This window comes from Schistocerca nitens, chromosome 7, assembly GCF_023898315.1.
Source record: "Schistocerca nitens isolate TAMUIC-IGC-003100 chromosome 7, iqSchNite1.1, whole genome shotgun sequence".
NCBI lineage: Eukaryota > Metazoa > Arthropoda > Insecta > Orthoptera > Acrididae > Schistocerca > Schistocerca nitens.
The window spans coordinates 1,478,321-1,503,222 of record NC_064620.1 but is presented as its reverse complement, the minus strand read 5'-3'; the positions used below and the strand labels follow the sequence as shown (position 1 = coordinate 1,503,222).

The following is a 24,902-nucleotide window of genomic DNA, read 5'->3' as shown; positions in this document are numbered from 1 at the left end:
TCAAGAACAGAGACTTAACAAGGTCAAAGAGTTTACAACTTTGTTGATAATAATTGTTGGTGCATCTTTGAAACAATTAATAAACATGAATTTACATAAATTTAACTAAAATGCTTCAACATTAATTCAAGTATGTATAATGTGACTATACAGGCTTATTTATACCCACCTGAGGATATCAGTACCCAATGGTATTGTGCTTTTCGTACTCTTATTGACTTGATTGCATTACAAACTAGTTCGTCACGTATCTGTGATAGTGACATCATATCTCCGTAAGATATGTCGTACAATGATCCGACTTTGCCGGTACACACAGTGTGGATATTATCTACAAAATGTGGTGCAAATAAAATTAACAATAAAGAATTAATAAAAACCTCTTGCTTGTTAATGAAATTTTACTGCTTGAAAAGCAAAATTGTAATAACTGGTAAACTTTTTACGTTTCATTGTTTAGTGGGTTGTGTCAGTGAGAAATGTTTCACAAGTGTTCTAGGTGCTCTCACTTTCAATTACTGAACTGAATGAATACAGCTGTGTAATTTGTCTGATGTTATGCTGCCTCAAGATATAGACACAGTTTCTAACTTTAGTACTTGGTGTATTGTGTGAAACCTTTAATGTAACAGTATGCCTAGTAATGAGTAGATTGACAAATTTTTAGATTTGGTCAATAATTGTATGAAATGCTGATAATAAAATTTGTGTTACCCATATAAGCCTTTAGATAGGCAACCTGCTTCTGGGACCAAGTGACAGTTTTAGCTATTTAGTAGTATAAATTAGTTTTTCAGATGTAAGTGTTGTAAAATGCTAACTTCAGTATATTGTACGGATTGACCCTCACCAGAGTTATCCAATTCACTGCTTCCAAAATTTATAATGCATTTCGGCTGTTGCAAAATTGTCCACCCACAGCAGAACCTTTACTTCTGTGATAAACCACTTATAGTAGTAGAAACATATCACTTCATAGAATTAATGTTTATGCTAACCTAACACCAGCATGAAAGAGACATGCCAGACAAAACTTAATATCCTACACTGCTTCACCAACTCTTCTTGGGACACTGATCAGACCACCTTTTTGTGACTTCAAAGAGGTCTCATACCACCCCTCTTGGACTATGGTAGCCTGGCTCATGGATTAGAAGACTCGCAACACCACCTTTGAAAGAGCCCTGTAGATAACAACTTGGCAGAGGTGACCATACTGAGACAGCCCCAACTATTATTTAACTGTGTTGCCCATGAATGAGGCGTCAAAGAACACCCAAATCGCCTTGTTCCCTTCCTGGATAAAAGGACAAGGCGTGCACAAAAATGCTGTCCGTTGTCTCAGTATCAGCTTGTCTACGGTCCAGCCTCTGAACTACACAGAACACTTTCTGAGATGTTTCTCTGTCATCCTCGCAGACATCCTGTTAAGAGGATCTGTTGCTCACAACTTCATCTAGATCCAGCCTTCATGCCAAAAGACATCTCGCACCCAAGTATTGCACGTGATAGTGCGCTTAAGATACAGTTGCACTTTTCTCACACTAGGTCATTGGAGCTCTGAACAGTTTACAAGTTCAAACTCTATCCCTGACACTTACTGGTTTTAGTCAGTCAAGACTTCTCCCACGAGCTTCAAAGCACCAGATGGTTGATTTTATTTACCTGGGCCTCTAGCCACATCAAAATCCCAGAAAACAAATTTGCAGATCATTTGACAAGAGCCTTTGAAAAAGGATACCCTAGAATTGCAGATACTGGTTCCTGGCCTATGTAGGACCCTATCCCAACAACTCCTAGTGTTATTTATTAGAGAGTAGTGTGCTTTAGCTACCATTACCCAGCTATGTACCATAAAATAAAAAACTACTGCACAGACGTCTTCATGCAGTTTGTCCTGTTGAGAACCTAAAATTCACTGCCAGCTCTGTCTTGGTCACACTATACTCAGATTAACCGTGTAGCGACTGCAGTGGCAGGGGTGGAGTGTTGCCACCGTGCAGCCAGCCAGTCGTCACAACGCGCTGCATGTAACCTGCAAAATAAGCAACACAGCCAGCACATGATGCAAAAGAAAGAACTAAGATTGGGTGGTGCCTGGTCTCTAGTCTGAACACTCAACTCGCTGCAACAGCAATCACAAAGTAATTTTAATTGGAGTATGGATTGACTCACAAATACATTCTCAAAAAGCTCCCCATTACTGCAGTTGTGGTGCCCCTTTATCAGTGGCGTGGCATGTATTTTAATAGTTTGCCTAACTTTTGTTGTGATAAGACTAACTGATTCATTACCCTCAATTTTAGCCAGTGATGTCCTAGCAGATAACCTAGAAAATAGGGATTGTTCGACCTTACTTTTTTGAAGACAGAGGAACGGCATTTGCTAAGACATCAGCATGCTACATTGACTTGTTAAAGAACATTCTTCATCCAGAACTTCAAAGGTGTCATGTACACATGAGAGAAATGTGGTTCAGAGATGGTGGTGCCACAGCTCAGCTCACTTGGCAAGAACATTCGTGGAAGTGATTTGACAGTTGTTTCCATGAAATGTCATTTCACAATATCGTGATGTTCCACGGCCCCCACACTTATGTGATCTATCAACCTGTGACTTCTTTTTGTGGGGCAGCTTTAAATAGAGTATGTACAGGAACAAGCCGTGCACAGTTGATGACCTTAAGATACTAGTTTGTCAGGAAATTGAAGCTATGCCAAATGAAATGAAATGTTAGAGAGAGCCAACCATTACATTCAGGAGAGTCTGGCAAAAAGAACATATCTCATGAGATTATTTTCTGAACCTAATTAAGGTATGTAGATTTCAAAAATGTAGTAAAAGAACTGTTAGTGAGAGCAAAATTTTTAGAAAAAAATAAAATCCTGTTTCAGTTAATCAGTAAGGAAAAACATGTTTCCTCTGTATAAATATGCAGTTCCTGATCTTATTCTTCCATGTATTGACTGTGCAACTGTGTGTTGCTGTTGTAATTTTTGTGTTAACTTGTTCACTTTATTCACACATTTAATAAGTCCACAAAGTAGCATGTGAGCAATACATTGACTTTTATATCTAATCTGATAAAAAGTCACTGGTCTCATCCACATATCCAAATGGCCTTATTCTGTGAAATGATCTGTATTTGGATCACACTTTTAGTGTGCAGAAAGGTGTTCACTATTCTGTAAATTTCTTGTTCAGCTGGCTGCCAGCAGAATGGAAAAATTTCAGTCAATAAACCTAAAACATTCGTATGTAAGCTGTAAAGCTCACTTGTGTTGGCATTAGCTCGTTTAATTTTGTGAAAGAGTTCCTAATACAATTTTAGTGCCTTTTACTGTAACATATTTGTCAGTACTATTGTAAATATATTGTTTTTGTATTAAATTTTCTTACAAGCTTTCTGTGAATTATGAAGTTACTTGTTCCATGACCTGATAAATTAAATAAATAAATTAAATTAAATACCTTATTATTTCACTGTAATAGACCCCACTTCGGTCCCTGCTACAACCAGTTTCCCCTGTAATGCAGAATTTGATATGGGTTGACAAGGGAGGGAGGATGTGTGAGAGCACTGGAGGAAAACTGAGATGAAGCTTAGTAACAGTTTTTTGTCATTTAGTGTGTGCTTACTGACTGACTCTTCTATTTCATGAGTATTGGCCTCTCTTTATAATGAACAGTTATTCATGCAAAAGAGGCTCATTAGATTAAATATGCTTTTAATTTTACACTGAATGTATTGCAGAATTTCCCGTACATTCCTCTGCAGTGAGACATTGCAAGTAACTTGAACAGAACCTGTAAGAAGACCTTTGTGCATAATGTTGCTCGAGTAGAGTAACAAAACACATTTAATGTGATGTCGATAAAAATAGAACTGCACTATACAAAATGATAATGGACTGCAGAGAAAACAGGCACATGTAAGAGTTTATTCTCTTTATTATGTTCAGAGTATTTAGCACTATCCGTATTGGTGCAATGTTTTTGCTGGCTTCAAAAAATTGCAGATTTACAGTACTTCTTTCCAATTTTATAGTTTTCCTTATTGGTAGAACCAACATAGATCCATGTTACTGACCACGTGTCAGTCAAAATGCACAAAATTGTTATCCAAGCAGAAATAAAGAAGTGTAGGAAGCAGTGTCATGTTGTGCATCATACTCTGGATACCTAAGCGATCACTATAGAATAGAAATACCAGTGATCTTGACATTCCACATAAGAACTTTGGTGTTGTAAAAAGATAAGCTTCTTGTTGCTTTAAAAAGTTATCTTGACTATCCATTGAAATATTTTGGAATATGATTGCACATGAAAAGAATGTTCTCCATGCAAAAGAAAAAATTCCATGCAACAAAAGAAACTGAGCAAAGTAGAAATAAATTTATTTCGTGTGTCTGTGTGGCATAATAAGCATTTTACATGACAAAAAGTCAAAATTTGTGTTTCAGAAGTCAAATCCTGTATTGAAGAAATTGACAAGAAACCAGGACATGAAATTTATGGAAAATTTCAACCCTGAAACTAGTAACAGAGAGAAACGGAAACTGACACGAAAAATCAGTCATGGAGGGTAAGCAGTGCAAGTTCTTATTGATTTTATTTTTTGGATTTCTACTGCCGACATCATACGTAGATTATAACTTACTTCAACAAGAAAAGTTCATGGATTGCAATAACAAAAATATAAACTGGATTAATGTGCAGCACTAAACTGAGATGAAAAGCTGCTGATGGAAAGTCACAAAAAGAAGATAATTGGAAATACTTAAAATAATATGAATTAAACAATAATTGGAAATGCTGTTAACTAATAATGTGGGATGGAGAATTACAAATAAGAAGAGTCATTCAGAGAACATTGGGAGTAATAGTGGTCTTTTCTTCCCAGCTCACTGACCTTAGTTTTCACATCAGCTGAAAGGAATTGATTACAGGATAGTAATGGATGAAAGATAGCTTAGTGTTGTATTTATTAGATGAAGAGAGAAGTGTGGCTAAATTCACCATTATTTGCACAACTCTGCTGACAGTGAAATGGTTGTGTGCAATGCAGCTTCATTAACAATGTATTTCTTTGAATGTATAACCTTTGTTTCAAAGTACACTGAAACTTGGGGGCAGATTGTTTTAAAAGAAGCTAAGTAGTATTACCACTTCCTGATTTTTGTCAATACTTAAGTATTTGTTTGTAATAACACCAGAAATTTCACTATGTAAATAAAAAGGGTACTCATTTGTCTGTAGCTGATTGATGGATAGTGTGTGAAACCACTGACGCACTGACTGTACGGAGAGCATATCTCTCTCTCTCTCTCTCTCTCTCTCTCTCTCTCTGTGTGTGTGTGTGTGTGTGTGTGTGTGTGTGTGTGTGTGTGTGTGTGTGTGTGTGTGTCGGGGGAGGAGGGGGGGGCTAGGCTTTGGCCATATCATTAATGAACTTTAACTAGGCAATGATTTTGATTTGGAAGACAAGAAAGGTTTCCTATGGTAACCAATAAATAGATTAACATAGAAGGGTGTCATGACAGTGTCCATGGCCATGCCATAATTCATTTTTTAGTATTTCAATCCTGCAAAATAAGGAACTAGTAATGTGTGAAGATATATTTAGCTAGGCGTATAAGGAATAAGGAGTTGTGTTTGGAGTTGGAAGGACATTGTAATAGTTAGTTTTAGACAGTGGCAAAACTATGGTATGCGGATCTTGATGTGTAGGGAGATGACATTAACAATGTAGAGTAGGGACGTGGAGTGAGGATGATTTGAGTCAGTGAAGGAGATGGTTTGTGTCTTTAATATGGGGAGCTAGGCTGTAGATGGTTGGTCGGAAGTGTTTGTTAACAAGAGATATTTTGGGGAAACCAGCTCATCCATCCTAATTGTGTATTCTGTTGGGAACAAATACAGTAAATTAATAAAGTAGTATGTAGACTGGACCAGAGAAACTGTCAAAACAGTCTTGTGGAGACCAAGATGAAACTATGAAAATAGATCATCCTCTGTGAAGGATATTTTGTTAATTGATGTTGAACACATCAACACATAGATAGAGAACAGGCTTTGAGTGGGAACAATGATGGACAAATAACTTACTGAAGCAGTTTTACCTGTCGAGTAAAGGAAGAAATGGTTTCAAAAGGAAAAGGGGGGAAAAAAAATCGGTCAATTACCAGAATTGAAGTACTGTGAAAATAAAACTGCAACTGTGTTGGATAGGTTATAAGTAACCCAGTGCTAGAACATTGAGGTTGTCACCAATAAGTGAGGTGAAGTATATTAGATGTTTCAACTATAATGAGATATGATATGCAGATAATATAATTGTTTGTGAAAACTGTGGCACCGTGAAGAAAAAGTGGATGTTTTGCATTAAGATGGTGATAATGTGCATGTGTGAACAGGACGTTGCCATCTCAGTGGCGTGGTAGGCATGTAAATTTTGTAGTAGAATAGTGAACATTGTATCTCATTACCTGCCAGCAGTAAACATTGAATGTGGTGTCACTTTGTTTTGTTGACAGCAGCAGCCATTGCCAAGTTACAAAGTTTTCAATGGTGGCCTTTGTAAATGCAAAGGTGCCTCTCTATACTGGCATGCGTATTGCCAACAAGTTGTGTTTATCCACTAAATTACAGCACCTGACATCATTGTGACTGTGTGCCTGACACTGTGGCAGGTCCACCATGTAAGACTGAGGGCACTTTTATTTGACTTGAGCAATATCTTGACAAGGTACATTTGACTTCAGGTAATCACTGTTTCTAACAACCTGCAGTTTGCTTTACAATAAAACAGTACTTTTCAAGTATTCAATATCAAATATTATCTCTTAATTCAGTTTTGTTTTCAAATTTAAAAATGTATTTGTTTTTGCATAGTGACATAGAGATTATCAGTGTGAATAAAAGGTTTGGAAAATAACTGGTCTGTTAGTACTTAGGTAATCAACGTATTTAATACACTATCAACACAGATTCCTGTTATCACTCATAATGAAACAATTACGTATATATGATAGGTACCTGTCGCACCCCTTGAACAGGTACTCACTTAATTATATTAAATTGCACTGATAATGAATAAGTGAAGCATTTAAATGGCAATGCAGTCACACTTTGTACGACTTGGTTCTATATTTCATGTTCTTCAGCAACATAGATAACAAACAAAACAAATCTTTGGTATTATTTATTTTCGGAGCGCTGAAGATGAATAATTTTTCTCTGGTACAAACTGTTGGCATATCAACAGGCACAGGCAATTTCACAGATTTGCGCCCTCTTGTTGCCGCTAATCATGACTTCTTTAGTTTCATAATCAAAAAAGGGTCTTTCACACAAAGATATCGATTGAAATATGTAGCACTTTTTGGAACCTCATTATGAAATGTGGGAACTCTACATGAGGAACGCAATGTAGACATCCTGGACAGTTTTAATGTAAAACAATTTGTCATTAAAAGGGATTTCCTTGCATATCACTCAGTTGCGTCTGCACATGCATAAGGGCGCTTTCAACTGAAAGGCCAGTAGTCTGGAAAACAGTTGGAAAATTGACATTCAAACCTTGTGTTTTCTTTAACTATAGTGAGCTTAAGGAACTGGACTGTTTGTCAAAATGTGTCCCTTCTATAATGCAATTTTCCTTTTTAAAGTCATTCCCATCAAATCGGAAAGAAGTTGTTCCTCGCCTTGCAGTGTTTCACTGTGAGCAGTGTGCAGTTAAGTCCACTTAAAATGCGAGGTTTGCAGTCCATTTGGATGTTTTAATTTTAGTTCCTGCATTCCTTTTCCTGCTTAAATTCAGCAATACCAAGTTTTAAATCAAAAAAATCATTCCAAATCTGCCCCTTGACTTAACTGATGTACTTTGCAGTAATACGTAAAGTCTCCATACTCTTCATTCAATTCCATCAAAACAGTTGCAATGGTCAGTGGAATAATGTGTGCGACATAAGAAATTTTTCTATTTATACCACCAAGAGTATAAATTACTCTTGTGCTCCTACTTCTTTACTCTGGACTACTGTAGTAAATTGCTTCTGTAGTAATATACTCTTTTAGTAACTGTTGGAGAGCTCAATTTCTATTTACTTCTGTAGTTATAACTAAAGTAGTAACACCTTTTTACTATAAAAGTAAGCCATTTCTGCACACTGCTGGCACAAGCATTACATTCCCTCTCGGAAAATATTGATTGTCAGCAGACATTATTGCATCACTTTTTGCGTAACTTAATTTCATCGCTATAATTTTAGAAGCTAGACAGGATTATTAAATTGAATTGTTAAAATTGGAAAATCTAAATGCTATGTTACTAATTAAAGACAAGATCTGTGTATTATGAAAAAGAAATGTTCTATTAATGGATGAATCTGTTGTTAACCCCGCCATCTACAGCTACCATTGTCCATGGTTGGTTGGTGACACGTGTTAATTTAAGTACCAGTTTGAGATACAAGCTAGCAGCAACATGGAGATAGCCAAGAAATGTTCAAAAGCCGTATTAGAAAATGAATAGTTTCCTGAAATAATGAAAAAGTACATAACTACTATTAAATCTAAAAAGCACGATGTCAACAGGCTAAAAAGGAAAAAGTATGCTTGGGAAAAAATACATGTTGAATACAACACAGAAGCTCTTACACAAAGCTCACAAGAGCAGCTTACAGTAATGTGGAAGGAAAAGAAAGTGAAAGCAAAGAAAACAAAAGCTGGAAGTATACGAGAACAATTTTGAACTGGCGATGGAGTAAGTAAGATGAGATAGATGATATAAGCCAAATAATTAGTGAAATGATTCCACAAGTTTCCGAGAGATTAGCTGGAGTTAATGACAATGACACATCTGAAGGTAATGTGATACTTTCAAGCAATTTTGATGATAACTGCTCTGAAAGTAGCTATGAAACTGCTGAAGGAGGAACTTTATCCCATAGTCATTGAACCTCAGCCTGCATTCTCAGGCGGGAGCTTATCAGAAGATGCACCCAGCAAAAGAGGGAGAGAACATGCAGTTGTAGTGAAGAACCGAGAGTTGTTGAAAAAAGCAGATGAGCTTCATTCCTTAAAAATGCGTTTAATACAAGAGGAATACAATGCAAAAATGTTATTAATAGAAAGACAAAGAGAAATCATATAAGAAGAGCTTAACCTTAAAATGGAAATTATGACTAAATTCAAGAACATAAAGGTGCAATCTTCAGGTTCCAGTCCTTCAACCAGTGTGCTTAAGAAATTTGGGTTTTATGGAATGAATAAGAAAATATTAATATGCATAAAACATCTTTTATTTCCTTGGTATTTTTTCAAATAGTTAATATGTTCTTGTTTCTTGCATGGCATAATATTTCTGTTTATCATTTTAGCATCGGTAATAATTTTTGTTAATACCACATTCTAATATTTATCTGAATTATCAATATTATAAAATATTTTTTTTAAAATAATTGAAACATTGTATGACTTTGTGTACTCAGTTACAAAATAAAATGAGAATGTTAATTCCCTAGCAGAAAAGAAAGAAAAAAAAGTGACTATAAATTGCGCATAAATAAAAGGAGTCATTTTTCACTGCAGTAATAACAATCCTATGGCTTATTTTACTTCTAATTTTACTAGCAAACTAGGTACAATTTTTAATTAAAGTAATTAAGTATAATAGACCTTCTGACAGCTTGGCCTGCATCATCTGCTTCTGGCTGAAATGCATATTGTTCGATGTCATTCACCTCCACAGCATCAGGGTGAAACACATCTCTAACATCTATTCCAAAGTTGTATAGAACTGCACCAGCCACAATAAAATTCCCACACTTGTTTGGTTTAAATCGCATTGTTTTAGTGAGAATTTGGAAACATTTCTCGCGGACACCGAACGATCACTCTATTACACATGTGGTAGCAATATGGGCTCAATTGTAGCTCCATTCGCCTCCTGTGTGGGCTCGGAACTCAGGTGTCGTAAGATGTTTGGAGAGAGCATATTCACTATCTCCAATAAGCAACCCATCATATTGTCAATTTTCAAATTCTGCGGCAACTCTACCAATGTCCCAAATGTGTGCATCATGCGTAGAACCTGGCCAACGGCTTGCCACATTTAAAATCTTCCTATTGGCATCACGGATGATTTGTGTATTGAGAGAAAAGAAATCCTTGAGATTTCTGTATAGTTCTGCTTGTACTCCAGAATGACAAAGTATGGGTATATGTACACAGTCCATGGCCCCTATGACATTTGGGAATCCACCCGTTAGATAGAATTCTTTGGTATATTTTCTTGGCTCAGTGGCATGGACACGTACAGTGGCTTTAAGGCAATGACACAGTTTATCACACTGTTAAAAGCTCTTCGAGCAGTAGTACAATCCCCTGCTATGATTTGATAAGTACCTGTGGGAAAGATTGGCAGTCTACGAAGTAGTTTCAGCCTAGGAGACAAAGCACGGTTCCTGTCAGAATTATGCTGCAGTAATGGCTCCAGTATACCAAGCAGCAACTCAAAAGATTCCTTACGAAACCCAAACCACTCATTGAAATCGCAGTCGCTATACATCACAAATGGATCTCTCCTATCCATTACAACCCTCATTCTTGGTATGTTCACTACTTCTTCCATCTCCATATATTCTTCATAGTCCATGTAATCCATAGCAGTCTATGCTTAAAACACAGTACTCAAAGATTGCACCTTACTCTCTTACTTTACTCCTACTACTGCCTGGGAGTAAATTTTGGCATTTTATCCTCCTTAAGTTACTAATGTAGTAGCATACTCTTCAATCATGCTCTCCACCAGTAACGAAGTAAATAAATTTACTTCGGAAGTAAATGAAAAATTTACTCCTGGATTAATTGACTACTTTAGTTCCAATTACTCCTGGCTGGTGCTCACCACCCTTAACATGTAATTGTTATTGTCTGGCAGCAGTGTAGCATTTAAGGAAAAAAGGTTTGTTTATAAGTGTGCCCCAAAGTGTGATAAGGTAATGATTCAGGTTATTGGATTTGAACCAGCTGAACTGTGTATTTTCTGTAGAACATGTTTAACATCATATTGTTTGACCCAGTTATAGAGTATCACATACTCCAGTGTGGCCTCATTCTTACATGCTTTACATTATATCAGGATATTTGATACAGCTTTATAAAGTTGGTCAGAATATGTCATTCACCGTTGAAAATGGATTCTTGAACATTCGTACATATGGAAATGTCAGTGAGTACCTTTTGGTGGTTACAATTTTTGTCTAGCTCAGTCTTTCCCTTTTGAGTAGGGATAGGACCTTAGCCACATTTTTTAAAACAACAGACAGTATCTAAACCATAGTTGATGGTAATCTTCTACTGCCCCACATTCATTTGTGATAAATACTATTTATGTTTAAGCAATAAGTGCAGAAAATGGAAGATATTTACTAATAATATAAGTATTTAGTAATTATGTAATTAAATGTATGATTAATAATTATATTCAGAAAGACTTGGGTTACCTTTCAGTATAATTTAATATGTCCAGTCTGTTGATTATTCTTATAAAATAAATCCATTTGACATGCAGTATTTATATTTATGTTATAGGCGCAGGCAAGCCGCCAGTTTATATGATGACAGAGGTATCTATATTGCCACTGGAAAGGATCTCTGTGATTGCCTAGATGAGACATGTGTTGGCTGCCACTTCCCATGCCCAAAATGTCGTTCAAACAAATGTGGGCAGGAGTGCAGGTAAGTTGTAAGTAGAAATAAGATTTGGAAAAGTCACGGTGAAGAAAGAGTACCAAACAACAGCTGCAGGAAATTACAAGCTGATGTTTATTAACGCTTTATCGCCACCAGATGATCAAACTGTAGCATGTGAAAATTATCTTGCACTTACCAGCATCTCTTATGGGTATTTTGAAGTATAATTTTCTTTTACAAAACGAATCTATAAAACTCAAGCCAGTGTGGTTAAAGATTTTATAGAACTAATCTCTCACACTGTCAAATTAAATTAGATAGTAAAGCGATGACTCGCATGTATTCTACAGCCAAAATAATCTGCAGGGGCTAGACAAGGTATTTTCACCGGCTACTACATGGAAACAAGACAATCTTACTCTGAACACAGCCTTATCCCTTGGAGGTTCTGTGGTCACGGAAGTAATGGAAATAAAGATTGGTGGCCAGCGTGATCAACTGGGATGAAAGCTTTCTTATGGATAATGTATGGACTGCTGCCATTTCAGACCAAAGTCTTGACTGCCTGGCAATGTACCAACTGTCACGAATTTGATGGAGGGACTCATATCATCCTCTGTTTCATTTGTACCTGCTGCTTGCAGTTTTCCTTTAGCAGACAAGATTTGCAGCTGGCACTGTTGTGCCAGCTGTTTCATCTATGCTGCTTGTTGTAGCACTCCCCTGCCAGTAATTGAAACAAAAATGTTCATCAGTTGCGCTTACTTCTACGACATTATGAAACTTGCTGCAATTGAAGGATATTGTGGCTGAAAAGTGAAAGTGTGTCCTGGATTTAAAGTTTGGATTTTTAGTACTCCGAAATAACAACACATGCCCAAATATGTAGCTTAAAGCTCCATTTAATGATTTTCCAAAATTTCTTCACTGATTTTTCTTAAAATCAAGACAGTTTTAACCTGATCTTGTGTTGCATTGGTCTTGCACTCCTCTATCTAAGCTTGCACTATTTTAGTGGGTGCAGCTGCCGAAGTATTTGTATGTTAATTAAAAGTAATACAGTCTTGATAAATTCTAGTTTCGGTGATAAGTAATTAGTTTTGGTGGTGTTTAAAGGTGAACACTTCAATACAACTTACACACATACAACATGCCTGGATAAGAAACAACTGACAGAGCAAAGAGTGATTACTACAGCATAATTTAAAAAAATATTCTTGGAACAAACATAAAAACACTTTGAACAAACATCTAAAAAATAAAACATACAAAAATAATTAACTCTCGACACTCCTCCTTAATTATCTCTCTTCTTAATTCGTAGAGACTTGACAAATCTGTAGTTTAGTCAGTGTGTTAGCAAATTGACTTGAAATTTCCACGTTTCCGTTTGATAATCATTTCCATATGTTGTTGAATAAACATCCATGTAATTTCAGTATGTTTCTTGACGCTCATTTTTTTTACTTCATAGGTATTAGTTTACGTATGGCAGCTTGATTGACAATTCTCAGTTTTGTCAGTTGATTCAAGCCTGAAATTCCAAGTTCTTGTACAAGGCATCGTATCCGATATATATCATCGATCGAAGAAAGGTAGTTAGGTATTTTTCTGGAGATTTCTTTAGAGTGTACTAGACAGTGGGTCCTCCTCACATGATTAGAACTTCACTGATGGCACTTCTAATTGAAATATCGCATTCATAATCATAATCAGCATAGTCAAAGCAGTGTTGAGCTTCTATCAAAGAATATACCTTACTTCACAGTTCCTTATAGGCACCGAAAGATTTCTCACCATTTTCCAGTGACAAACCATTGGTTTATTACTAAAGCTGCTTAAGTAATTAATAGCAAAACTAATATCCAGGCAAGATGATGTTGCAAGTCGCAATAGACTCCCTAAAGCTTCAGTAGATTTCAGTCTTTTCAAATGGCACATCATTAGGACCCGGATTTTAATGACCAGTCTTATTTTCTTCCAGAATTTTAGAATAAACTCAGTAATCGCTTGATGTAAGACATTGTTGCCCAGCTTCAACAAAGCAAACAAAGGTGGCTAACAACATAAACGTCACACATGGGTTGTGTCTTTTCAGTTTCAATACAGACTCAATCTAGATCAACGTGCTGAAAGTAAAGTGCTCAAACAACATGAATTTTCGAGGTTTTGTTCATGATTTTGGAGGAAAAATCCTTCAGCCACGTACTACTTATTACAATCTTCAGAAAGACTCACGAAGTACAGAAAGACTCACGAAGTAGTTAGGCTATAATACTTTTTTTAAATTTCAACGAAAAGCTCTTATTAACATTGAATCAATAACAACAGAACTATTATATATAATCAAAGAATAAACAATCTGTGCGTGCCGCCACAGAATAATGCTATCCTTCACTGTGCATATATGGATGTTCTGCTGGCGACTCCCACACAGCCCCCCTCCGATAGAGCGGAGCTCCTGGAATGTAGGGGTGTTTATATTTCACCCGACACCCATCTCTTGTTTGTACTGAAGGCATTGGTTGAACTTCTTCAGCTTCTGTTGTTGGTAGTGACGGTACCGCTTCCTCTCTTCCTCTTGTGGTGGTGAGGTGGTGTCATCCTGGTCCAGTGGTGTGGAAGGTGGCACTTGGTGCCTGACCTCTGTGTCCTCTTCAGTCAGCAACATATGTGCAGGTTTGAGCCATTCCAATGATACCACTTGACTCTTTCCATTTAGATCTATCTGCATGGTATGTTCATCCTGTGAGAGCACTCTGTAAGGTCCAGAATATGGAGGCTGCAGCGGTGACTTGACAGCATCCGTCCGTAGCATCACATGTGTACAGGAGCGTAGATCTTTGTGCACAAACGTATTTACCACTCCATGTATCGAGACAGGAGATGGGCGAAGTCTGGCCAAACGCTCGCGTACCATTTGCAATGTAAACGGCAATTTGGTCTGTCGTGCCCCTTCTTTATCGGTGAAGAATTCTGCAGGCAGCTGTAAGGGTTCACCATAAACCAATTCTGCGGTGGATGCCCCTAAATCCGTTTTCAATGCTGTGCATAGGCCCAACAAAACTAGTGGTAACGCTGACAACCAAGATTGTGCACGGCACATTAATGCAGCTTTTAATGTTCTATGCCAGCGTTCCACCATCCCATTGCTTGCCGGGTGGTACGCTGTGGTGCGATTGTGTTGGAACCCGCAGAGGTGGGCCAATTCTGAGAACAACATCAATTCAAACTGACGCCCCTGGCCTGTGGTGACATGTAAAGGGCAGCCGAAACATGCAATCCAAGATGAAAGAAATACACGTGCCACCGTTTCTGCTGAAATATCTGATAACCGAATCGCCTCTGCCCATCTGGTGAAGCGGTCCATTGCAGTGAGGAGATAACGGTATCCTTCCGACGGCAAAAGCGGTCCCACAATGTCCAGGTGCACATGTCTGAAACGTGTGGTAAGTGGGAAGTTTCCTACCGCTTCATGCACGTGTCATCCCACCTCGGCCCTCTGACAGTCCAGGCACATTTTTGCTCAATTACGGCAGTCTCTATTTATACCGGGCCACACGAATCTGTCTGTCATTACTTTGACGCTGGCGTTTATTCCCGGATGAGCCAGTCCATGGATGCTATCAAATAATTGTTGTCGCACTCTCTCAGGTACGAACGGTCTCGGTTTTCCTTGTGATCTGTCACACCAAACTCGGAAGTGTTCACGCGTAGGTTGTATTTGTTGCAAGCGTCACCCGGACATACTATCACGAGAGAGTTTAGCAAATTGCTGGTCTGTTTCCTGTGCTGCAGCTATTTCCTTGTAGTCAGTAGTCTGAGAGATTGTTTCCAACCTAGACAGGAAATCTGCCACGACGTTCTCAGCTCCTTTTTTGTGCTGCAGGTCTGTCGTAAACTGGGCGATAAACTCGAGTTGTCTAAATTGTCGTGGTGAGCAACCGTCCTTGTTCTTACTGAAGAAGGCGAAGGTAACTCACTTGTGGTCTGTGAAAACAATGAATGGTTTGCCTTCTACTTGCGGTCAGAAATGCCTGATGGCTTCATAAATTACCAGTCGCTCCCTGTCATAGGCACTCCATTTTACATGTGATGATGTAAGTTTGCGGGAGAAGAAACCTAGGGACTGGCAATTGTTCCCCACCTTCTGGTGTAGAGCTGCACCTATTGCCTGCTGGCTCACATCCACAACAATTGCCAGTCGTGCTTGAGGAACCGGATGTGCCAACATTATTGCCTGACATAGACAGGTTTTGATCTTGTCGAATGCCATCTTCATCTCTGATGATGTCCACTGTAAAGGTCGTTTGCCTACTGCATCCTTGCCGACTAGTGCTGATGTCAAAGGTGCTTGAATGGCCGCCGCATTAGGCAGATGTTGTCTGTAGAAGTTAACTGCTCCAAGAAACTGGAGTAGTTGGCGATAGTAGGTGGGGCGAGTCATGTCTTCGATAAGGTCGAGTTTGTCTTGCAGTGAGCTGATACCGGCTGCTGTCACTGAGTAGCCCAAGAATGGCACCTGACATTGTCAAAGGAAACACTTCGATTCATTGGCCGAAATGCCATATGCCTCAATACTTTGGTAAACAGTCCTTAGATGTAGTTCGTGCAATTCCTCAGACACCGAAAAAAACAAGATGTCGTCGAGGTACGCGAGGCAATATGGTAAACCCTTAGATGATATTGAACTGGGCTGCATTTGTTTGTCTACAACGAAATTCTTTACACGGGGTCACCACTTTAGCCACGTACTACTCATTACAATCTTCAAAAAGACTCACGAAGTAGTTAGGCTATTAATTTTTTTTTTTAATTGCAACGAAAAGCTCATATTAACATTGAATCAATAACAGAACTATTGTATATAATCAAAGAATAAACAATCTTTCCTTTGTGCGCGCCACCACAGAATAATTCTATCCTTCACTGTGCGTCTACGGATGTTCTGCTGGCGACTCCCACAATCCTTCAACACAAACTGGGAATGCTGACAAATACTGCAATTTAAGCAGACAAATCCATCTGCAACCATGCAATCATTCTTCAAGGACTTGTGCGAGAGGATGGTGTCTTGCAAAATCCCATTGGAGAAGCCAAAGAATCAACACGTCCAGCACTTTGTGGAGAAGTATACAGCATATCCAGGTCCAGATGACTGTACACTGAGAAAGAACTATTTATCCCTGTGTTGTGAGGCGCTCAACAAAATACGAATTAGTGTTGCTGATTAAAGAGCAGGGTGTCCATAGATGAAGCCACCAATGTGGATGGGCTGGGGCTGTGGGTAGCATTGTTCGGGGTGTTCTAAAAGTTGACAGGCCTAGAGAGGCGGGGGAGGGGGGGGGGGGGGCAAAAAAGTTTTAACTACTAATGTTATATGTGAAAGCTTAGCTTCTCTTGTAGCAATAGTGTATGTATATTAATTTAAACCATTAACCTTACACTATTAAACACTGGTGTTGCCATTGGCTGACTACATAACGTGCACTATTCTCTGAATATGTGCTGTCATTGGGTGGTGAGATCACACTCTGTATTTCAGTGCTTCGGAAGCAGCCATGCTGTAATTGGTGTAACTTGCATTTATGCAGTGTACGTATTGTCATGTAACAAAGATCTTTCCAAAATGGTTGTTTTTTGTATGTTTATTTTCCTAATATGCCTAGAGGCTGTACACTGACACACAAAACCTTTACCATTTGAAGGATTGATATGTTTCACAGCTCCAGTGAAAAGTAATGTTGTCAATTAACACGGAAAAAATGTACTTTCACCTGGGAGAAAGTGTATTTTTAACTTGGAAACCGGGAATCTCGCTCAGAATTCGTGCAGATGGTCAGAGAAAAGAATCAGTGTTTTTTCAATTCGCTGTTATACACTATCAAGCCTTGGCAGTTAAGACGCTTCCAAACGAAATGAGTGACATCTTAAAATTATGCGTCAAAATTGTGAATCATGTTAAAAAGAGTGCGTTAAATACTTGTATTTTTACAGCCCATTGTGGAGATTTGGGAACAGAACATAAAAAATTGCTATTTCATACAAAAGTACACTGGCTCTGAAAATGAAATATGTTAGCTAGAGTATTTGAATTTAAGAGATGAAGTGGTTCAGTTTTTGGAAAATCCACACCAAACTGAATTGTGTGTGGAACTCTATAAGCCAAGTGTTAAAGTTGTGTTGACTTACCTGTCAGATATTTTTGGCTCATTGAACTCTGTGAACTTGAAATTGCAAGGTGTAGATTCTAACATAATTTGTCATCAGGATGCTATCGCAGCATATACTGACAAGTTGCAACCTCGGAAACATAAAATTGTAGCCCTGCAATTATTCCTGTTTTCCCACATTACTTGGATTCCTGGAAGAAGCACGCTTTCATATATTTAAGCAATCTGATACTACAAATAAAATATCAAATCATTTTCAGCATCTCATTGACGAATTCAAATGCTACTTCCCTACCTCGTGTTATGTACAGATTGGCAGCAGAACCTTTTCACGTTGACATACATGTGCTGTCAGAAACACTACAAGAACAAGCTTTGGAAATTAAAAAGATTCTGCAGCCAAATATGACTTTGAGAAGATGGATGAGTCATTATCTTGGATAAAATATCTTAAAGTTTATCCAAGCATAGCAAGTACAGCAACTTTACTTATCATTTTCAAGCACTTATTTATGTGAAAGGGCATCTTCAACAGCTGTAGCGATCAAAATAAAAACAGCAAACTCAATATTGCTAATGATTTACCTCGTGCACTTTCTTCTGTTCAACCAAGAATTGTAAATATTTGCAAAAATATGCAAGCTCTTTCATTAAATTGATTTGTTTGTTTTTTATTACCAAATGTATGTGCAAATTGTACATGCCTACAATAAAATACTTAAATTACTAATTTATGAACATTTTATAAGGTATTTGACTGGTCAGGATGATGGCAGGTGGGGATGATAGTCTTACGGCGAGCCGGTGATCAGCATTTGAACACGGTCGAATAATTTACTTTAACTTTTATTAAAAACTCTTTACATACATACTCAGAAGTGCTCAGTGTCCTCGCAGCCTACCGACCCGAATGCAATGCGGAAGCCCGGTGTCTGACGATGCAGCAGGGTGTCTGATGACAACAGCCGCCTGGCCGACAGAAAGACCCACATTTATTCTGCGTTGCTAGCTGACTCGCACAGGCAGCATCCCGGCAATGTGGAATCAGCGGTGGCGGAAATATGTGTACCGCGCTGGAGGGTGAATGATCGCTTGTCTACTTTACCCGTTCCCTTACACCACCCTCCCGATTAAAATTGAGCTACCTGGTGGCTCATTAACTGCGCAAATCTTCCAAATAACTTCTAAAAAACTTTAGGCTTCATTCACAATAGGTGCCAAGTAAACTACAATGTCACCGGCAGTAACACATTTGAGCTCAGCAGGTACAGAGGGCCTTGACCGTTTTAATACATAAAAACCAAAGGTGATCAAACATAACAAAGTTATTGCAAAAGTTGTAGTTAGTCCAATGGAAAGCTTTAAAGTAATGGTGCTCTTAGTAACTTGTTGATACTGGTTAATACTGTTAAAAGCATGAATCATATTCAAATCGTTGCCATTAGTACTTATGGATTGGACTAATTGGTTGTACAGTTCGACTGTCCCACTTAAATTAAAGTTGAATGAATTCATTGACTCAAATAAGTAAGTAGTATTGTGGAATACAGTAGAAATGGAGTTACAGATAACTTGCCTTCTACATACAAGGTGCCTTGGGATATTTGGGGTACATGGAAAAAGTCACTTGACAGCTCACAGTTTTCTATGTCTACCACAAAACCACTACCTTGTATCTTTTGGATAAAGGGGGAGAAGCACTTGTTACACATGAAGGTCAGGTCAATTGTTGAGTTGGAAGAGTATAATGATACCTTCTGCGAACCGTTGTAGGAGGGTTGAGTGAGTGTTTTCAGGTTCCTGGGACAGTAGTTCCGGGGTTGAACATTCATGAAAAGATCTCTCTCTCTCTCTCTCAGCTGTGTACACGACTGTCGAAAAATATGATATTCGAAGGACAAACAAGGGATTTTTTTTGCTCACATTCACGAAAAGTGCTCTGAGATAAAGCTAAGAAATATCTTCGGTCCTGACTAATTAAAAAGTACTCCCGCAGATGGTACTGAACATTGGTATGGAGGGGCGCCCAAAATACTCAATAGGTATACAAGCGGTAAACTTCAAAGTGATGTCTGGAGTCTGCTAAGGGAATGGTGACAATTAGAGCCAATTCATTGTCCATCATGATTGCATCTACATAACTCAATCGATAGTAGAAATACAAATTTTGCATATTGACAGGTAGGATCATAGTCGCAGGATTAGTTAGTTTCCTTTCCGTAGCTATTAGCAATGCCAAAAAATCTTCAGGATGCAGCAAAACACTGCTCAAATGATTAGCTGAGCTAGTTTCAATGGCCTGCCTCAGATTAGAAGCATCTAGTTGTGCATTTGATAAACTATCGGTAATCCTAAACAACAAAGTATTTAATTTTACATGGGCATTCAAGATATTGACTTCGTTCCGTAATTCCCTTTGGACTCTTGTAGTCTCATTGTACAGATTCCTAAAATGAGCTATGAACTGCTTAACAACCTTACCAATGAACACGGTATTATTAGCAATTGTCTGCTGCATATCGCGTAGTATAACTAAATGTTCAGACAGTTCATTAGCATTGGAATGTACTTCTTCCCCTAGCTGCTCCAACTTGTTACTCACGTCAACCAAGCCCCAGTTAGTTAATGTTCCGAAGACAGTTCTGAGTATATTGCCACCAAACTCAAACCGAGCCTGCTTATGTCTAACGAGATTATTGTGGGGTAAAAGATTTAAAAAGCAATCGATTTCCCTTCTATATGCGGTAAAGGCTACCTTGACTTGGTTTTTAGCCATAACCCAACTATGATACCATAACAGTGCTGGATCCCATATCGTATGGTTGACTGGAATGACCTCAATAAGGTTCATGAGTTCACTTATGTTCTGAAACTGCTCTTCTACCTCACTTAGGTTATACTTTACCACTAGCTACTACCATACTAGTTTGTGGTTCGAAAAGAACACCAGATTGATGCAGAAGGATTCTAAAAGACAAACAAAACCTAAAATAAAAGCAAGTGATCCAAGCAAAAACAATCATTATCCTTAAATTTAACATAATGAAGGCAAGAAGTTAGTCTTCTGCAATAAGAACAATGTTAACACTGACTCAGTTGGTTGTTACCAGAATAACACACTTCCACTTCTGCACATACGCAACTAGACACTGCACACTGCTGTAAATGCCGTATACGCACTTAGCACGCGCTTAGTGTTGTCTCGGCCGTAGCAGATACCTTGACGAGGGGGAGCTCGGGGCCGCACCGGGGCACGTTCGCCGGCGTCCTGGCTCCTTGTCGTCGAACCGTGGATCTCGGTGTCGACGGCACACCGGCTGGTTACCGTCGGGGAGTGCTCTGCGGATGTCTCGGCTGCTTCCGGGGTCTGCCTCGGGGTCGTTCTTCCAGTTCGTCGGCTGGTTCCGGCGCTGGATTGCTCAAATATGGCTTTACACGGTTCACGTGCACTATGATAGAGCGAAACGGCAATTGGACTTTTAATGTGACCGGGGAGATGATTTCAAGGACCTTATATGGCCCTTTCCAATGCAATTAAAATTTCTTAACGTGACCCTTCTTCAACACGGGGTTACTCAAACAAAGTCTTTTTGGCTATAAGGAATTCTGAATGGTCATTGAGCGATGGGTGCTGCTCCTCTGGTATGTATTCTATGTTGAGCTAATGGAGTTGCTGGAAGAGTCTCCTGCTCACGGAAGAGATCCGAGTCGCTAAGTAGCACTGGTAAAATTATTTCTCGATCCTCCGGTGATAAATGGTATAATTTAGTAACCAGCTCTTGTTCGATTGATCCACGTGCTTCGACAGTTGCCTCTCCTGTATTGACATTCGGTGGACCGTAAGTTACTACTTGTACATCTTTCTCCTTGTAGGGATTTCTATCACGTCTTGTGGATCTAGGTTCGATACTGTTGCCACAGTAGTTCCGCATGGTAATTCCGCTTCCGCATTACTCGTGTTAGCAATGTTCACTGGTACTCGCAGTTTCCCATTTGGTTCGTCCTCAGTAACACTGACAGTTCTTGCTACATAACAGTGCTTCTGGTCTAGCAAATCACCGTTTACTGATGGCTCTGTTAACAACAAATTACTTCCTCGGCACTTCGGTATCTTCACGTCGATATACAGTGTTTTTCCTGTTCCCGGGGGATGCGCTCACTTTCAGTCAAATGTACGTCAACTCGGAACGGTACACCTGTGCTGCTACTAGATTTGCGCATTACCTCAGCATCACTACATTCTTTTGAGTCTGACTCTTAGAGTTCCCATTGCAGCCACGATTGTTATGACGGAATCGAATTTCTCTCTTTGCTACATCGATCTGAGCGTGGTTAGCTGACAAGAAATCTAACACTAGTATACCTTCATATCGTTTCTCTCTACTTCTTATCACTTTCATTCCAGCCTCATATTCATCTTGGCCTATCACGAAGTTAACCACAACTTCTCCGTAATTGTGCACCTGGTTGCCGTTTAAACCTTTAATGGTACAGCTCGGCTGCCTCCAGCTTCTCTCTTTAACTACATGGCACCACATTAGAGAAATTTGAGCCCCTGTATCAACTAGAAAACGGACATTCTGTCCACTGTAAATTGCATTAACAAGCAGGCCTTCAGAACTGTCATTTGTGGAGCTCGCAGTAACCTATTGCTTCTTGGGGGCGGAAGTAGTGGTGGCCCTCCCGTCCCCTCTGTCGTTTAAAGTACTCCTCGCATTCCTTCCTCTACAGTTCCGCGCTATGTGGCCTCCCCTTCCACAAACGAAACACAGAATCTTCTTCCCATGAGTATTGGCCGCCTGTTGCCCATTCCCATGATAACTGGTTCCTGAATAAGCTTCGAACACACGCCGATCCGCTTTGTGGTCCATTTGAGGTCTCCGTAGCTCTTCCACAAATCGAACTGCCATCTGTACGAGGTTTGGCTAGAAAAAAACCGGACTAGTACTGGTGAAACAATAAAACGAATGCAATAAGGCTGAAGTCGCGTGGCCTGTCACGTGACTCTCGCTCCGCCTACTGCTAGAGTTTCATCTGCCTCCTGCACTGTCTGCCCGTGGCATCTGTTTTAAGTAGTTGACGTTTTGTCTGTGCGTCGGAAAATGTTGAGTGTACAGAAAGAACAGCGTGTTAATATCAAATTTTGTTTCAAACTAGGAAAATCTGCAAGTGAAACGTTTGTAATGTTACAACAAGTGTACGGCGATGATTGTTTATCGCGAACACAAGTGTTTGAGTGGTTTAAACGATTTAAAGATGGCCGCGAAGACAACAGTGATGACACTCGCACTGGCAGACCATTGTCAGCAAAAACTGATGCAAACATTGAAAAAGTCGGTAAACTTGTTCAAGATCGCCGTTTAACAATCGGAGCAGTGTCTGAGTTAACAGGAGTTGACAAGGAAAGTGTTAGGCAGATTCTTCATGAAAGTTTAAACATGAACAAAGTGTGTTCAAAAATGGTTCCAAAGTGTCTCACAATTGAACAGAAGGAACACCGAAGAATGATTTGTTCTGACATCCTGGAAAACATTGAAAGTGATTCCACCTTCTTACAAAATGTTATTACTTGCGATGAATCGTGGTTTTTTACTTACGATCCCGAAATTAAACGCCAATCGATGCATTGGAAAACTCCTGGTTCTCCACGACAAAAAAAAGGACGAATGTCAAAATCGAAATTCAAGGCAATGATGATTGTTTTTTTGACATCAAAGGGATTGTGCACATTGATTGGGTACCAGAGGGACAAACAGTGAATCAGCATTACTACATTAGCGTCCTGGCTACCCTACGTGAGCGAGTACGGAGAAAACTGAACGATTTGTGGAGAAAAAAGTCATGGATCCTTCACCAAGACAATGCCCCAGCTCACAGTGCGTTGTCAGTGAAGACGTTTTTGGCAAAACACAACATTCCCATCTTAGATCATCCACCCTAATCACCTGATTTGGCCCCCTGTGACTTTTTTCTTTTCCCTAAAGTCAAGTCAGCTTTGAAAGGAACTAGATTTGAGACTGTTGAAGCAGTAAAAAAAAAAGTGACGGAAGTAATGTATGGACTTACCGAAAGTGATCTGCAGCATTGCTATGAACAGTGGAAAATTCGTATGGAGCGGTGTAGAGACCGAGGAGGAAAGTACATTGAAGGAGATAACATAAAATTGTATATAATTGTAAATAAATGTTTTTTCCAGCATCAGTCCGGTTTTTTTCCAGCCGCACCTCGTATGGCCTCTTCAAATGTCTCACAACGTGCCAAGCTGACTGCACAACCGACTTAACCCTGTAACCCATTCAAAAACATATCTAATGCCCTTTTTCCTGCTTCAAACAATTTTTCCTCATTGTGCGAATTGTTCTCGCTGAGCTCATACGTATTACTGTTAACTTTTCTAATGCGATCAGCAAAATGCTCAATACATTCTCCGTCCAATATACGCATGTTGTGCAGTTGTTCCCTGTAAAATGTTGCTGTCTTCTTCCCTTTGTACCATTGCACCAGTGTCTGCTTAAAAACGTCGTAGGTAACTGCTCGAGTGCACATGGTATCACACGTAACAAAATAGAGTGCATCATCTTGAATTCGCAATTTTGCCACAGTTACTTTATGTGAGTCACTTGCTGCGTTTTCCAGGTTACTAAAAAAACACGTGAATATCCTCATCAGACTTCCCACGAAAGACTGGAACTGTGGGGATCAAAGAAAATTTTTTAACTACTGCTGAATGTGTTGTGCTTTCATCGGCTACATTCCAAAGGCTACTATTCACTTGTCCCACATCTCTTCTACTTTCTGCATCTGTTTCCAATCACTGAATTTCTTCTCGTAACTGTTCTATAACAGTCTGCAAATCTTGTTGTGCCTCTACCATACTGAATAACCAAGCAAAGCCAGTATCTGCTGAAGTCCTACCTTCAGTGCTGGGTCTCGTTCCGTTGCATCGTCTGCAGAGATGTGCTCCGACGGAGGATAGTATCTGCCTTGTGCTGCTTCCACATACGGATATGAAACACGAACTTCGCGAAC

At 39.1% G+C, this 24,902-nt stretch overlaps 1 protein-coding gene across 1 annotated transcript in view; it reads left to right on the top strand.

The window, feature by feature from the left end:
• Nucleotides 1–24,902, top strand: part of LOC126194724 (ARL14 effector protein) — a 64,705-nt gene that overhangs the window by 14,752 nt on the left and 25,051 nt on the right. Inside the window, exons 2-3 of the mRNA XM_049932974.1 lie at nt 4,464–4,585; nt 11,599–11,745. Of these exons, the coding sequence (XP_049788931.1) occupies nt 4,464–4,585; nt 11,599–11,745 (269 nt within the window). The remainder of the gene's footprint in view (nt 1–4,463; nt 4,586–11,598; nt 11,746–24,902) is intronic.